Source organism: Zootoca vivipara, chromosome 8 (genome assembly GCF_965207765.1).
Source record: "Zootoca vivipara chromosome 8, rZooViv2.hap1.1, whole genome shotgun sequence".
In the NCBI taxonomy this organism is placed as follows: domain Eukaryota; kingdom Metazoa; phylum Chordata; class Lepidosauria; order Squamata; family Lacertidae; genus Zootoca; species Zootoca vivipara.
The window spans coordinates 86,702,366-86,718,815 of record NC_142591.1 but is presented as its reverse complement, the minus strand read 5'-3'; the positions used below and the strand labels follow the sequence as shown (position 1 = coordinate 86,718,815).

Here is a 16,450-nt window from a genome sequence, read left to right as displayed (position 1 = left end):
TATCTCGGCAATTGTTTCATGGCAATCTTTATTTTCAAAGGATGCTTCCGAGGAGGTGTGATTTGCATGAGGTGAGACAGGCCTGAGCACATTTCCAGGGCTTGCACATAGAACAAAGAGCATTAAAAGGATCCGAAACTCCTGCACCCTTTTAACTCCCTTGTTGCACAATCTTCTATTGTAAGTTGCTGAGAGAACGTAGGTCTCTTATGGGGTGGCAAACAAATGTTGCTCGTTAAAATGGATTCAAACTACAAGAAAGAAGATTCCGCCTAAACATTAGGAAGAGAACTTCCTGACAGTAAGAGCTGTTCGGCAGTGGAATTTGCTGCCAAGGAGTGTGGTGGAGTCTCCTTCTTTGGAGGTCTTTAAGCAGAGGCTTGACAGCCATATGTCAAGAATGCTTTGATGGTGTTTCCTGCTTGGCAGGGGGTTGGACTGGATGGCCCTTGTGGTCTCTTCCAACTCTATGATTCTATTAAAAACTGCCTTCTTGAATTAGTATGGCTTCTGATCATGCTTCGAACCTGCATCCCCACAGCATCACTTGTCAGGGGTGGCCCCAACAGGGTGCTAGATGCTGGGGGGCAAGAAGCCCTTGGCTGCAGCTCACCCCCTGGGTTTGCACCTGCATCTTTCCCCTAGATCTTTTTCTAGCATCCAAAGCCTCTTTTGCTTCACCTTGTAGATACTGCTTTCATTGTTGATTCCCCTCAAAGTCAGGCTAGAGCACACCAACAACCCAAGTAGAAATATGTCCAGAAGCGTTCGTGAAGCAACGGACTTCATCCAGGTCTGATGCTGAACTGAAATTCCAAGAGAGTTTCATGGAGCTTCCTCCCCAGCAAGCAGGTTTGGAGAGCAGCCCTAGCATTTTTCCTTCACCTTTTTAATCACTAGGATTGAAATGGTTTTAAATTTGATTTTGATTTTTTGTTTGCTTGTTTCATTTCTAGTCTGCGCTATTCTATTCCTCACTGTAGCATCACAACAACCCTGTGAGAGTAGCCAGGCTGACCGGATAATTTGCCCAAAGGCCATCACACAGCCAAGTGGAGGGTTTCCTGCAGGACTGAGCAGTAGCAGCCTTTGGGATTCACAGACTAACACCGCAATCCTATGCATGTCTACGTGGAAGTAATCCCACTGAGCTGAGAGGGGCCTTGTTCCCTAGCAAGAGTGCTTAGGATTGCAGCCACAGACTGGAATCTCCGCTCCCTTATCTGGAAGTGTGCCCCTCTGGATACGCACAGGAATGTGCTCTACGAGTTCTGTGAAATTCACATGTTTACATGTTCTAGTCAACAATGGCTGCCACACTGGAATTACTACTGAGACGAGTCCAGGGGGTGAGTGTGGAATTTTGAAAGAACAACTATCCTCCTTCTCACTTTGAAGGGGGGGGGGGAATCGTATGGCCAAGGATTGCAAGGGGAAGTAAAGGAATGGAGAAATTAGAGACTCCAAGATTGAAGTAAAGGAAAGAGGGAAATCGAGGACCATCGGGATGGGGCCTTTGGGAATGAAGGGAGGACCATAATGATACTGCTACTTAGGATTATAGAACTATAGGGTTGGAAGGGAACCTCTGGGGTCATCTAGTCTAACCCCCTGAAATGCAGGAATCACAACTAAAGCATCCCTGACAGATGGCCGTCCAACCTCTGTTTAAAAGCCTCCAAGGAAGGAGAGTCCACCATCTTCCCAGGGAGTCCGTTCCACTGTCAAACGGCTCTTATGACAGATGGCCATATTTGTATTTCTCATTTGTATTTCTGCAGCTATAACTGGACACACAGTGCTCCTAACCAGAGCCAAAGACAGAAAAGCTTACAACAACTTCGATCTTTGTTGTTTGCACGTTGCTATAGCAGGATAAAGTTCTCTGAGACACAACTCCCTATGGCTTGCCAGAATCCTCATTTTTCTTAGGTTTTCTAGCTCTTGCGGCAAGAGAGCTGGGAGGAAAACACGGGAAACGGACCACATTTCCCAAGTTCATTATGCTTTCAACTTTCATGATTCCCAGACCAATATGCCAGGTTGGGGAAGGCTAATTGAGAGACTGAAATAATAATACCACCCTATTCAGCCTTGGTCAGACCCCACCTGGAGTCCTGTGTCCAGTTCTGGGCACCACAGCCTAAGACAGACATTCAACAATCTGGAACATGTGTATGGGAGGGATTGGAAACCAAGCCTCAAAAGGAACTGTTGAGGGAATTGGGAATGTTTGGCCTGGAGGAGAGAAGACTGGGAGGTGATAGGATAGCCATCTTCAAATACCTGAAGGACTGTCACACGCAAGACGGCACAAGCTGATTTTCTGAGGCTCTGGAGAGTAGGACCCGAACCAATGGATTCAAATAACAAGAAAAAAGTTTCCAACTAAACGTCAGGAAGAACTTTCTGATGGTAAGAGATGTTCAAGAGTGGAACGGACACCCTGGGAAGCTTGTTTGTGGACTCTCTTTCGTTGGGGATTTTTAAGAAGAGGTTGGGTGGCCATCTGTCGTTGATGCTTTAGTTATGATTCCTGCACTGCAGGGGGGTTGGACTAGATGACCCTCAGGCTCCCTTCCAACTCTACAATTCCATGACCCTCTGATTCCCCAGCCCTTCTGCCTGAGCTGACTTCAGCACTTGGCCCCATGTGAACCAGGAGTTCTGCCACGAAGCTATATCCCCTCCCCACTGCCACTGGGCTCCAGGTCTTACCTTCTTCCACGTCATTGCGGCAGGCGGCCTCAAGCAGCCGGATGTTCTCGGGGAACAGCACCCGCCTCTCCTTGCTGCTCCCCTTCTTCCTCTTCTCCGCTTTGGTCTTCTTGCCCTGCACGTCCTTCTCAAACTGCGCCCACTTCTTCAGCTGCTGTGTGCGGCGCTTCTGGGCGTGCTTCAGCCGCTCCTGAGTGCCCATCCGGCCCACCGCGGACATCTCGGCCAGCAGCTCCAAATGCTCCGCCATGGCTGAGCAGTGGCAAGTCACTCACTCGCCTTCCACAGTCAGGGATGCCTCAGAAGCATTTGGAACAGTTCCACGTGGGGTGGGGCAGAGGGGGCTTTAAGGAGCCCCCCCTCAAGCATCACCAGAAAGGCTTCCAAAGAGCTCAGCCCAAAGGCAACGCTTCTTACTGCTGCGCTGTGACCAGTTGCCAAGACGGTGGCATCCCTGCTGGCAAATGGAAAGTGTCCTCCATGGCTGCCCCACCTGTCGGATGGGCAAAGTGGCCCTTAAAACCTGAAGCTGAGAAGTTGGGAGCCTCTCACCAGCAGGGTTTCCATGCGAGTTATCTAAAAACAAAAGCACATAGTGAACTGGGTGCTGGATTCCTAAAGCTGGAAGAAAGAACAGCCCTTTTTGCAAGACACTGTCAAGGGGTCTTAATGATGCTTGAGAGAGATTTTCATCACCTAAACAGCTAAGGCGGCAGGGGCCAAACCTGGAGCCTGGGGGGAGGCATTCTGAGCCGTGTTCCAAGATTCGTCCTCAGTAATGCAGCTAGCGCCAATCAAAGTACAGTTCGGATCATCCCATTGAGAATAAAAGCAAAGCACAAATCCCTCAACCGTCGTACTGGCAGCTTCCAAACGGCAGCCTCTGTCCCTCTCCAGTCCAGAGTGCAGCAAACTAGTTTCCAGGTGCACACCTGATGGTCATTACTGCCGCTCAGGCTCTGATAGGAGTCTCATTACCCAGATAGCACACAGCCTGCTGTCTCCTCTGCTGACAAAACGAAGACCTCCGAATCTGGGGGCAAAGGGAGGCAGGTCTCTGCAGGCTGCCAACCCGTTCCGAGGCACATGGGAGTACCTGTGAGAGCTGCCTGTGACCCCCCCCCCCCAGGGCACAGCTCAAAACTGACCCACAGATTCTGCTTCGATTCCAGCGACCCCAAGACGTCTCCAGAGCCCCCGGCAGTTCTGCTCTTGCAGCTGTTTCGGAACAAGATCCTGTCGCGGCTGCTCAACCTCTTCCACGTGTTGCTGCATGAGCCTCCTTCGAAAGGCAAGCGGAGACGCTGGAGAGGCAGCGCAGAGGGTCCCTGCCTCCTGTTCTCGCTCCCAGCTTGCTGCTGCCCCCAAACCTTCAGCTCTCCTCTCTCTCTCTCTCCAGCTACTCAGGAGCTCAGCTGAAGGAACCGGCTGGCAGGGGTGAGCCCTGCTCCTCAATGGAGACTCCTCCCTCCAGCAGCCTGCCACTCGGGCACTGGGCTGAGCTTCCAGCCAAGCACGCTCCACTCCGGGAGTCCTGCAACAGAGGAGGAACAAAGAAGCCAATCAGAAAGAGGCATGCAGCGACAGAGCAAAGAGGTGCCCAGCTCACCCTGCTGCTTCCCACCTCACACGGCGCTGCTGGCGCTGCCCTGCCTTAATCCAGGATTAACCTTCAATCAAAGTTTAAGCAAATTACTTGGGGTTTTGGCACTGGCCACTCAAAGCCTCTTTCTCTTCTCTCCCTCTCCCTGCCCCGCCTCAGCAAAGCCTCTTGCGTTCAGCAACTTCTCTCCCCCCCCCCCCCCCGGTTTTCTGCCACCTCCCAAGAACCCCCAGGAAAATCCTCATCGGGGAGCAACGCAACAGACTGGCCCTGGGATGCACACCGACGCCACCCCCAGCACTGTGCAAACAAAGCAGGAAGGAATAGAGTGGGGGGGGCAGTGCAGTGGGGCCTAGTAGTTACGAGTGTCAGACTTGGGACCTATGAGACCAGGGTTCAAATCTCCACTAAGCCATGAAGTTCACTGGGTGACCTTGGGCCAGTCACTGCCTCTCAGCCTAACCTACCTTGCAGGGCTGTTGTGGGGAAGAGATTAAATGCATGCTGCCTTGAGCAACTTGGGTACAAGTGCAATAAATATGCAATAGTAAAACAAATGAAAAACATGGTTGCCTTCAGGAGGAATAGAGGCCAGGAAATGTCCCCTGCTTCCCTTGGCAAATGTAAATGTGCTTTAAATGAGGCCTCCTGTCACCCATATCAGCTAAGCAGGGGGAGGGGAGAAGTAGAGGAAGAAAAGGCCGCCTGCCTTGCACTTTGCACCCAGGGGCTGAAGCAGGAGAGCTTCCCTCCAATCCATTACCCACGTCTAAAGTTCTTGGGGCCCTTATCTTGTTATCTCCCGCGACAAGGCCAGCCCAACCATTGAGGTGCCGCAGGACAGGTAAGAGAAAGAGCCCGGGGGGGGGCTGGTGGTCAGCGGGTGACATGCACTAACCTTGCTCAGCGTCCTGCTAGCTGCACAGTTCCCTGGACCTCTCCATAAGTAGCAACAGAATCACGCAAAATGTTTATGGAAGAGAACTTGCCTCCCTGGAACTGTCAGAATGCATTGGGCAGACAGGCAGGACGGAAGGAGCCTCTACTGTACTGCTTTGTGCTTTCGTGACAGCTCAGTTGGTTAGAGCGTAGTTCTGATAATGCCACGGTTGCAGCTGACACTTTCCCCCCTTCCTCTGTCAAACAGCTCTTATTATGGTTGGGGTATTTAAACATCACCCGATAGCCAGTGAAGTGTGATTATAATTCGGTACACTGTTGTAATTTGTATACCAGTCGCTGTTATTTCATACTGCAATTCTGTATTACTCCCCCCCCCCTTTGTTACTTACTTGTTTTTTCAGGGTCTATAGGTTTTTGTATGTAACAAAAAAAAAATCATTTTTATTTTTTTTAAAGAAGGCTACAGACAAGGAAGCTCACTGACCTGAGTCCATGCCAACTCTACAATTCTATAAGGAGTACTGTTAAAAAATACACGTGTTTCTTTTCTACTAGTACGAAAGGTTCAGAGACAGTATAATTAATTTCCACATAGGATTGTATTTGCAATGTGATCTCCTTGCCTAGCCTGAAAGTGGGAAAGGAGCCTTTGCAGGTGTACAATCGCTTCTGGTTTAGCAACGCACAGGTGCTCCGCTGGTTATATAACAAGACCAGCAGTGGGGGGAAATATTGCGCCACACGTGCTCATCCCCCGCCATCAGGCCAGTCCGTCAACACATCTGCTTCTCCTGACGCAGCATCCCAACCCCATGCAATGCCTGAGCAGCCACGTAACCTGCCTGGGGCGAGGAGCAGCAGGAACTCCCCAGAGCCTTCCCAAAATAAGGAATGCAAAGAATGTGGCTAGGAGCGAGGCTTCCACCATGCAACTTTCACTCAAGGCAGAAGCACTGCTCAACTAACACTGGTCCTCTGCAGGGCAATAGCCTAACATGGCAGCGGTGGGTACCTGCAGGGGAGGCTCTGCCGCCAGCATCTTCTCTCCTAGGACAATCACAGAATCATAGAGTTGGAAGGGACCCCGAGGGGCATCTAGTCCAACCCCCTGCAATGCAGGAATCACAGCTAAAGCATCCATGACAGTTGGCCATCCAACCTCTGTTAAAAACCTCCAACGAAGGAGAGTCTACCACCTCGCATGGGAGTCTGTTCCACTGTCAAACAGCTCTTACTGCCAGAAAGCTTTTTTCCCCAAATGTTTAGTTGGAATCTCCTTTCTTGTAACTTGAATCCAACCTTCCAGAGCAGTTCAGAAATTTGAAAATGACTCTCCTGTCTCCTCTCAGTTTCCTCTTTGCCAGGCTAAACATACCTTCAACTGTTCCTCATAAGGCTTGTTCTTTTGACCCTTGATCATCTTGGTTGCCCTCCTCTGCAGACCTTCCAACTTGCCAACATCCTTCTTAAATTGTGGCGCCCAGAACTGGACACAGGATTACAGGTGTGGTCTGAGCAAGCCCTAGAGCAGTTCTCAGCATGCACTACACCCCACCACTCTCGAGAGAGAGACCATTTTGCAACGCAAGCAGCTATGGCCTCCCCTGCACTCAAAGGACTAGGCTGGATTTGTCCCCATGAACCTGCCCTGGCCTCTTTCCAAGAGTTCCCTCCCCACCTGCTCCAGAGATAGCTGGTGAGCACTTCCTCCTCTGCACCGTCATTTACACATCAACACTAATCACCCGGAGCAGAGCACTTTTATTACCAGGTCTAATAAAACCGTCTATCTCGTAAAACCTAATTGCTTAAACAATAGAGGCTTGACCTGAACCAAACAAAACCAGCAGCTTCACACAGAGTTCACATCTGCCTCACCCACAGCAAAGAGTCACTCTCTCGACAGGTGAGCCCCTCCACAGGTGCATCTTCAGGACCGTCTGATGTTAAAAAAAAAAAAAAACCCTGTCCCTCCTCCTTGGGCGGTTACCTGGTCAAAGTTATTTCCGGGGGGGGGGGAATGTTGTGCTCCTTCTGGGATAGTTTGTCCACCTTTGGTCCCCACCCTGCACTCAGCTCTCACCTGTGGCTCCCAGAAGCTGTCAGCACGCGACAGCAGCCACACACTGGGAAACGGCTTTGACTGGCTGGCTAAACCAGGTGAGAGTAGCCGATGGGTCTCCAACCTTGTATGAATTAGGGACTTCCACTGTGTGCAAAGGCAGGCTCGGACTGACTGAGCGGACAAGATCAACGGTGGGTCCAATGGTCAAGCAGGTTTCTGAACCTGCTGTAGAGGGAAACGGAGGGGGCGGCAGGTGGGGTTTGTCAACCTGCGAAGGCAGCCCATCCTGGAGATGGAAAACTCTGGTGATAAACCTCCACCATTTATTAAACCGGCACCTATATTCATTTATGAGAAAGGCTTTGGGAATAGGTAATCCCCGAGGACCAATCTGTATCCGCTGCCTTGCAGAACATCTCTGGGATAAAAGAATACTAAGGAATAATGCCTACACAAATTTGGAGTGGAGGTCCTAAAACAGTTGGATGGCGCCTTGTACGCCTCCTTCCGGCAACTCCTGCAGCCAAACTGGTGCCAAACATCTTGCTCTGATTTCCTCTGGACCACATCAGCGAGGCAGAGGGGGGGGTCTTGTCCGTCTAGGCAGCCCAGGACCTCCAGACACACTGCCCAGGGTTGAGCCCCGGGAAAGTCACTTTGGAAACCTGAGAGGCAGCACTTACAGAACCAGGCATGTCCAAAGGCAATTTCGGGGGATTAATCCAGCTGATGTGGCAGTTTATTTCCTGGGGTAAAATCCTTTAAAAAAAACTTCGACAACTTCAATCCTAAAAAAAGCTCAACAACTTTGGTTGGCCCTCACAGCCCTTAACTTTATCAAATCTGGCCCTTGTTGAAAAAAGTTTGGACACCACTGGCCAAGCCAAGGACAGTCATAAGGAACAGGAGAGCAAAAAGACACCACCCTCAAGCCCCTGGCCTCTGCTCTGTCCTGCCCAGATGTTAAATAGCTGTGTGCCAAGCGCTGGGCATTCAGGGAGCACCTTTGCCAAACTGGCAACACACACCCCTCCCAAGATACCATGGGCTACGATTCCCATCAGCCGCAGCCAGGACAGCCAAGATGTAGACAGCACATCTGAAGGGCACCACAGAATCACAGAATTGTAAAGTTGGAAGGGACCCCATGGGTCATCTAGTCCAACCCCCTGCAATGCAGGAATCACAAGCTTGGCAAAGGCACAGGGCTAGAGTGTCTGGCCAGAAGTGGAGAAACCCGGGTTCAAATCTCCACCTACAAAGCTGACCTTAGGCTGGCCAGTCTCAACAGGTTTGATGCGGGAGATAAGACGAGAGAACTACCGGTATGCGTGGCATACTGAGCGACGTGGAAGGGAAACTTTAAAAAAACAAAAAACCAGCATGGTTCAGTGAAGCACTAGATCTGGGATCAAATCCAATCTCAACCACGGGTGGAGAGGAATCTCTGCCCCACCTTGCGACTTGCAAGAACAAGGTGTCATTCAAAACACTGACTGCTCAAGGAGCACAGAGTGTGCTGTTCTCATAGCCCCTCCAATCACACACCTGCTTGGCTCTGGGCTGCCATACCTCTGCAGGAGATCATAGAAAGGAAGGTCATGGCAGCCAGAAGGGCTGAGTGCCCTGCTTACCTAGAGAGCACCACGAGCTGATAGGCCCCGCTATCGCAAAGGCAGGAAGGGAGGCAGGTGGGGAACTTGGAGGGAGATAGCATGTCTGAATGGAGAAGATGCAGGTGGAGGATCAACGGGATGGGGAATTGACACAGAAAGCCCTCTGTACAGGCTCACCAGAGTCACTTCCTGCAAGATGGGAAGGGGAAACATGCAACTCCAGACACACAGTGGACACAGCCGTCCACCACACACCCAGACAGAGATTTTTTCCTTCTTCTATAGTACTGGAACTCAATTCAGGTCATCCAATGGAGGTGAATCATAGAAGATTCAAAATAGGTAAGAGTTAGAAACCCAGATATATAAACTCGGCCCACACCCTCCAGCCCACCTGAGGGGAGTTTCAACAGATGGAACATTCGGCAATGCTTCCAAATGTCAAGATCTGCTGAGCAACCAAGCACACTGCCCAGTTACGTTCTCCCCTCCCCTGGGACATGCATCACGCAGAGATAGGAATAGCTTCCAGCCCTACAAATCTAAACTTTAAACTGAGAAGATCAAGAGCAACTCAAACCAGCAAAAGCCGAGGATCCTTGAAGGTGTTACGGAAGAGACAGACTCTCTGGGGCCCCCTAGGTCAAATGGCATTGGAGCTCTGACGCTTGCAAAGAAGGGTGCAAGGCCTGGCAGGAGGAAACTGGGCAAGAGAGGAGCATGGGAGCAGGCAAGAAAGATGGTGTGCACGGGAAGGGATTGCACACCGAGGCCAATCACTCTCCTCTCTAATTTCAGTGTCTTAAGAAAACAGCACAGGGAGGCAGGGGTTTGGGTGGCACCTGCGAGGCTCTGCTCAGCTTTTGGGGGAAATGGCTGGCTTTCTGAGAGCTCACTTCTGCTGTGCTTCCCTCTGCCTGAAGATTACAAGATCTGAAACAGGAAATTATAATTTTGTTACTGGATCAACTTCTTTTGATGTGGAGCATTGTGCAGGAGTCTTTCAAGGAGAGATAAAAGCGCAGTGTGTGCTATGCAACAAAAGGCAGGTCAACCCAAGGTGTCTCTGTCCTCGTTTCTGCCCCCCCCCCATCTTCTCCTACAATAACACACCAAGAGCTGCCTATGGACATTCCCAGTAGGTATTTTACCTGTCCCCAGTTGTGCAGGCCGGGGGGGGGGGTGTCCTGCTGCTGCTGCTGCTGCTGATCAGACTGAGGGAGCTCTCCCAGGCAGAGCAGGAGGCAGACTCCGGTGAGCCTTTGAGGAGCAGCTCAGCACCAGTTTCTTCCTCGACAGGAGCAGGTGGGTGGCACCCAGCTGTAAGGCTGCTGGCTGGAGGGAGTGGCCCCCTGGGAACACCAGCCTCCGAACTAGGAATGCAAAGCGTACCTGGAAACGGGAGGCACTCAGCCAAAAAACTAGGCCAGAGTAGAAGGACTGCTGACATATGAAATATTTACACAGAGAGAGAGAGAGAGAGAGAAGCAGAGCAGGAAGCTGTTGCTCAGTGCAACACCTAGCAATTGCCGTCAGGCTTACGAGACGGTGGTTTACAGAGAGGGCACGGCACGGCGCTGCCAACCCAGCCGGAAAGAGAGAGGCAGCTGAGCCAAGGAGCTCCACGGATTCTCTGCAGGGTATAATCCTTGAAGGAGGAAAGAAGGCAGCCCCCAGCAGTACCTTTTTATGGGGGGGGGGAATGTCATAATTTACAGAAGCATCTAAAAACCTGGATCCTCTTGAGGTTTTTAGGGACCTTCCCATGGCTGGGATTTGCCTCTACTAAAGAACCGGCATGTTGGGACCCTGATGTTGGGAAAGATTGAGGGCACTAGGAGAAGGGGACGTCAGAGGACAAGATGGTTGGACAGTGTTCTCAAAGCTACGAACATGAGTTTGACCAAACTGCGGGAGGCAGTGCAAGACAGGAGTGCCTGGCGTGCTATGGTCCATGGGGTCACGAAGAGTCGGACACGACTAAACGACTAAACAACAACAACAAAGAACCGGCAACAGCTGTGTTGAGGTGGTGGCTGTGGTGATCGAGTGCTGGGGGTGAAATGCTGCTGTGCCCAGGCACAGGGGCTCTCCATAGGCCCTCCGAAAAAGAGAAAGGGGGCACAGCTCTGCCCCATTCTTCTGTATGATGTATGGAGGGGTGGTCTTGAGCTCCAGGGCAGGGAATTTCAAAATGGCTATATAAGGCCTTGCGCGCCATTGTTCAAGGTTCTCCTCCTCTCTCCTGCGTGCGAGGGGAGCACCCTGTTGCAACAACTTTAATAAAGATCAGGCTTACTAGCAAGCTTTGTTTCTCAATATTCTCTGGTTGGCCTCTGTTGTTTTCTCCTACCGATGGAGAACCTACAAAGGACTCTATAAGGGTTCTTGTGTACCCCATTAAGGGAATAAGGGCAGATTTTTCTTACAAGACCAGGAAGCTCACAAGGCAGGGCATGAAGCCAATACAGTAAACAGCCCTCTCCTGCTGTTGTCCTCACCAACAGCCATGCTGCCTGGGGATTATGGGAGCTGTAGTTCCAAGATGCCTAGAGCAGTGTTTCTCAACCTTTTTTGGGCCATGGCACACTTGTTCTATGAAAAAAAATCCCGCGGCACACCAACTCTGTGCCGCCCTATATTTAGTTTAGTTTGGAGGGGAGACGTAAAGCATGCCACTGAAGAACTGCTGCGCGGTAGCCAGGCGGACCCACCAGGCGCAGAGCCTGCGGAGCGAGCGGGGACACGTTAGACGGCACGCACAGACCCCAGGCGGGCAGACACGGGTGCGCAGCTGCCGCCGCCTCCCACCCATCAGCCCCAGGCAGCCGCCGTCGCTCTGGCCCGGCGAAGGGAAGCCCTGCGCAGCCTTCCCCGCCTGCCTCCTCCTCCCCAGGCGGCGGCGGCGCCCTCTCTGGCCTCTGGCTGGATGCCGACTCTAAATTTTGCCGCGACGTGCGGCGATGAGAAGGGCGATTTACATTGTCACGTGCCTGGCGGCCGCCAATGAACAACACTGACCCGCCGGAAAGGAAGCCGGCTGGGTCACGACGCGGGCGCTCGCCTCACGTTGTGACCTGGCCGGCTTCCTTTCCGGCGGGTCAGCGACGTGACAATGCAAATCGCCCTTCTCGTCGCGGCACACCAGCCAGCGTCTCGCGGCACAGTAGTGTGCCGCGGAACACCGGTTGAGAAACGCTGGCCTAGAGGGCACAAAGTTGAGGAAGTCGGCATTAAGAGGCACCTTTTTTGTCCTGTATCTACTGCCAGTGTCATTGGGTGACCTGGAGTTCTATTGTCATAAGAAAGGAAGGAAAAAATCATCTTTGTTCAGCGCCTCCTCACCAGGCATGCAAACAGACCTAGTAAATGGTTGGCCATTTTAGAGAGAGGGTACATTTTCAAAGGCAGAAAGAATGCTGAGCTGTAAGCCGCTCCTGAAACAACAGACATAATCTATTTACTTGAATTAACACCTTCCCTCCTAGACAGAAAGCACCAAGGGGATACAGTAACAGCTCTTTTGAAAAAGTTAAAATCTCACTGATTAGCCTTCTTTCCTATAAAACAGCTGACTGTTGGGATTTTCATTTTATAAAAAGGGGTGTGCGCTGTGCTGGACTGGAGCTCAAGACTCTGCTTCCACTACTCTGTTCCAAGGAATGAAGCAAGATTTAAAATGCTTACCTCTTTCTCCAAGGGGTCTGCATTGTGTGAAGAGTACTACTTTTGCTTTTGGCCATTAATACGATTCTAAAATCTGTAAGACTGATCTTAGAACTTCTGTAAACATATTTTCACTAAAAGGCAGTTTTGTTGTAATGGTTATTACGGTATGTATTTTTGTGTTTCTATATTGTAAACCGCCCTGTGATACCTGGATGAAGGGCGGAATAGAAATTTAATTAATTAAATCTAACAACAAATCACAAAATAAATAAAGGTTCAGTGGCCCGGCCAGAAATAACCTGTGCACCAATCTGATTTACACATTCTGAGCACATCTTAACCAGAAAGCTTAGCTGCTATGGAAATTCAAGTGTGGAATTATTATTCACATTATAATCCTCAGTCAGGGTGACAAGCCAAATAACCGAGCACACCCCACTCTCCCTTCCTCTTTTGCACAAGAGGAAGAGATTTAAAGGTCCAAGTTGCTGTTTGAAACGAACCAGAACTTCCTGCTTTGTCCAAAGATGGGAAATTGTGGTTTTGTACAAACCATAGTGAGTTAACAAACCACAAGCTCAACCCACAGTTAATATCTTCAGATGAAATACAAAACTGTGATTTATTCTGAATTACGATCTGACGTTTTAATGCCACCCCCTTGCGCACAGAACACAGGAGCATGAACCACAGCACAGCACACATTCTTCTCATGACAAGCAATGGTTTCCTGCTTGAAGGCAATCTGTATCTGAATGTCCAAGGAGAGTCCAATTAAGCTTGTGTGTAGCTGGCTCATTGTTTTCCCTGCCCTGCTATATGTCTCACACAATTCTTAAATCTTAAATTAAATGAAAAATCTTGGATTTTTCAGTGGGGGAAAAACTAGAAAAAGGAATTGAAAGAGGACTATGAAGCCCCAAACTAGTAGGTGTAGTAGAAGCATACAGGTTGCCTCACCTAGATAGGATAAGGAAAATGGCAAGTAGGCAGGTAAGAGAGAGATTCAGATAAATCTTTCTTGGAAGGGATTTATAATGTAAATAGCTGTTCATATTACTGTACTTATAAGCCGCAATGCTGTTGGACCTTGAGAGCCGAGCGTCCGTTTCAGAAAACGGGTCTTTCTAGCATCAGCACTTGAAACAGGCACTCAGCAAACTACAGTTTAACCCAACCTATTAAGGACTCATTGCAATTAGCCTTGAAGGAGACACAGATGCAGCCATTTTCTCCCTGCACTAACCAGAGAAAAAAGAGACTGCCATGTTTTAAATGAAAGTAGCTGAGAGTTACTTTTGTAAGAAAAACTAACAAATTAAAAATAATAATAACAATAACAACAATAATATCTGAAGAAGTGTGCATGCACACGAAAGCTCATACCTATGACAAACTTAGATGATATCTCTAAGGTGCTACTGGAAGGAATTTTTTTTATTTTTTGTTCGACTACGTCAGACCAAAACGGCTACCTCCCTGTAAATAATAACAACAACACACAGTCTCATATATTCCTAGAAGTGGAATATACTTTGAGAATCAATCTTAGTTGAAAAGTAAAAAATAAAAAATAAATTATGCTTTATTTGTTCAGGGTCACAAAACAGACAAAGAGATTTATTAAAACGTCCACTTGGTGAAAAGATGCATCATTTGGAATTACACAGAGCTTCTATTTAAGCATGGAGTTCTGTGCAAAGCTAAGTACCTACACACCCTGCCACCAACAGAAGAGAAGTCAAACAAGGATCACTCTTGCGCCTTTTACATCTCTCTTTGCCCAACCCTGCCAGTAAGTTTTCCTTGCTTGCCAACATAGCAACAAAGCAATGCCTCTTGGTTGGTGGCTGCCCTGCAAATGGGCCCTGCACTTGCTCGTCCACCGCACACCTGTTGCAGGGCAAACAGACACCAAATAGAGGAGCCCCGCACAGCTTTTCCCTCACTGCCTTCATACACCTCGGCCCTCGTGCAACACAGCCATGCCTGCTGCATAACCGGGAACCTTTTCTGCGCGTTATCACTCCAAGCAATTGCACAAGGCAGTCCCGGAGTACCAGCCCCCTCTGCAATATTGCCATGGCTCCAAGACATCATGCCCAGTCTGCGTGTCCCTGTCTGTTTTAGCACCTCCAAAAATATCCATCCTGCAAGCAACTTTCTCTGGGCTGGCCTTCATGACCAAGCGGGGGACCCGCAGGGGACCCACCCACCCCACCACTCACTACCACATAAAGCATAGGAAGCTTCCGGTTACTATTTAGTCCCTCTAGCTCAGCACAACAGCAGCGCTTAGACTCCCCAGGGTTTCATGCAGGAGTTTTTTCCCAGCACTCCCTGGAGACGGTAGGGATTGAACGGGTGAAGTTTTGCACGCAAAGCGTGACCTACCGTACAACAACCCTTCCTCTCTGGTTAGCAAAACCCTGCCAGATCTGGCCAGTGGGGACATCTCTGGTCCAGTGTCCCACTTCCTCCAGGGACCGACCAGATGCCTCTGGGAAGCCCACATCAAGACACCAAGGAGGAAACCCCCTCCCTCTCTCCTCAAGACATGTGCATGGCTGGCACTCAGAGACTTCCGAGGTTTATGGAGGTTCTGTTTGCTAGCCGCCATGAGCCACAGATAGACCCTTCCTCTTCCTCCATGCAGGTGTACGACTCCATTTCAAAGGCAGCCCCCAAAGTTGACCATATGCTGTGTGAACCAGCCCACTTTCTCTCCCAGCTGGCCCCATAGGGAGACCCCCAAATACTAATACAGTGGCACCTTGGGTCTCAAACTTATTCCGTTCCAGAAGTCCATTCCGAAACCAAAGCATTCAAAAACCAAGGCGTGGCTTTCCCATAGAAAGTAATGCAAAACAGATTAATCTGTGCCAGACTTTTAAAAAAACACACACACCCTAAAACAGCAATTTAAGATGAATTTTACTATCTAGCGAGACCATTGATGCATAAAATGAAAGCAATAAACAGTGTACTGCAGTCACACAATCAATCCATCAGTAGCGGAACTGGGTTCCACACAGTCACACAAAAAAAAACAAAAAGAGCCACAAAAACAAAATAAATAGCAAAACCAGACAGACCTCAGCGTAACACTCAAAACGCAAATGTGGCACTCAAATCGTCAGCGTAATACTCAAAACGGAAGAGTAACGCTCAAATCGGAAGCGTAATACTTAAAACAGACTTCCAAAAAAACTTCGCAAACCAGAACACTTACTTCCAGGTTTGCAGTGTTTGGGTTCCAAGTTGTTTGAGTACCAAGGTACCACTGTAACAGGAGAGATGGGAGAACCTTCTCCTCGCCCACTTCCTCTCTGTAATGAATAATAATTATCATTATTACCAGGGCTCTTTATCAGCCTCAGGTGGCTCCATTGTGAGAGAACCAGGGAAGCATTCAGGAGGAGCTCCAGCGCCTTTCTTCCTGGGAAAATAGCACTCATGGTGGTGATTTAAACTGGCATACCGTATACTGTATACATATATCCAGTATGCCAGTTTAAATCATAGCTGCCAAGTTTTCCCTTTTCTCGCGAGGAAGCCTATTCAGCATAATGGAAAATCCCTGAAAAAAAGGGATAACTTGGCAGCTATGGTTTAAATACGGATATATAAATTGTTCAATGAAGGTTTGTGGGAAATGTGTATAAAAAATATTCAATTTTATTATTAATAATAATTTAAAAAATTAAAATAAACCGGCATACCGCCCTATACCCGCAGGTCTCAGGGCGGCTCATAACATAAACGCACAAAAATGCAGAATAATAACGGAAACCAGAACCTCTCGCCTCCATCCTGAGCCTCTTCCCGCTTCAACCCCACCCCCCCCGACTCCTGCCTCTCCCCACGTGGGCTCCC

The 16,450-nt window shown here is 49.5% G+C and overlaps 1 protein-coding gene across 2 annotated transcripts in view; it reads right to left on the bottom strand.

Moving 5' to 3' along the window:
* Positions 1-16,038, bottom strand: part of PPP1R16A (protein phosphatase 1 regulatory subunit 16A) — a 43,582-nt gene extending 27,544 nt beyond the window's left edge. The window contains exons 1-2 of one of the 2 annotated variants that reach the window (XM_035124626.3): positions 15,807-16,038; positions 2,719-4,252 (exon numbers count right to left, since the gene is read on the bottom strand). In XM_035124626.3, the coding sequence (XP_034980517.3) occupies positions 2,719-2,968 (250 nt within the window). In that variant the 5' untranslated portion in view covers positions 2,969-4,252; positions 15,807-16,038. Of the gene's footprint in view, positions 1-2,718; positions 4,253-10,056; positions 10,196-15,806 lie in introns of those variants that run through there. The other variant, XM_035124625.3, reaches the window with a different exon arrangement.
* Between the last annotated feature and the right edge of the window lie 412 nt (positions 16,039-16,450).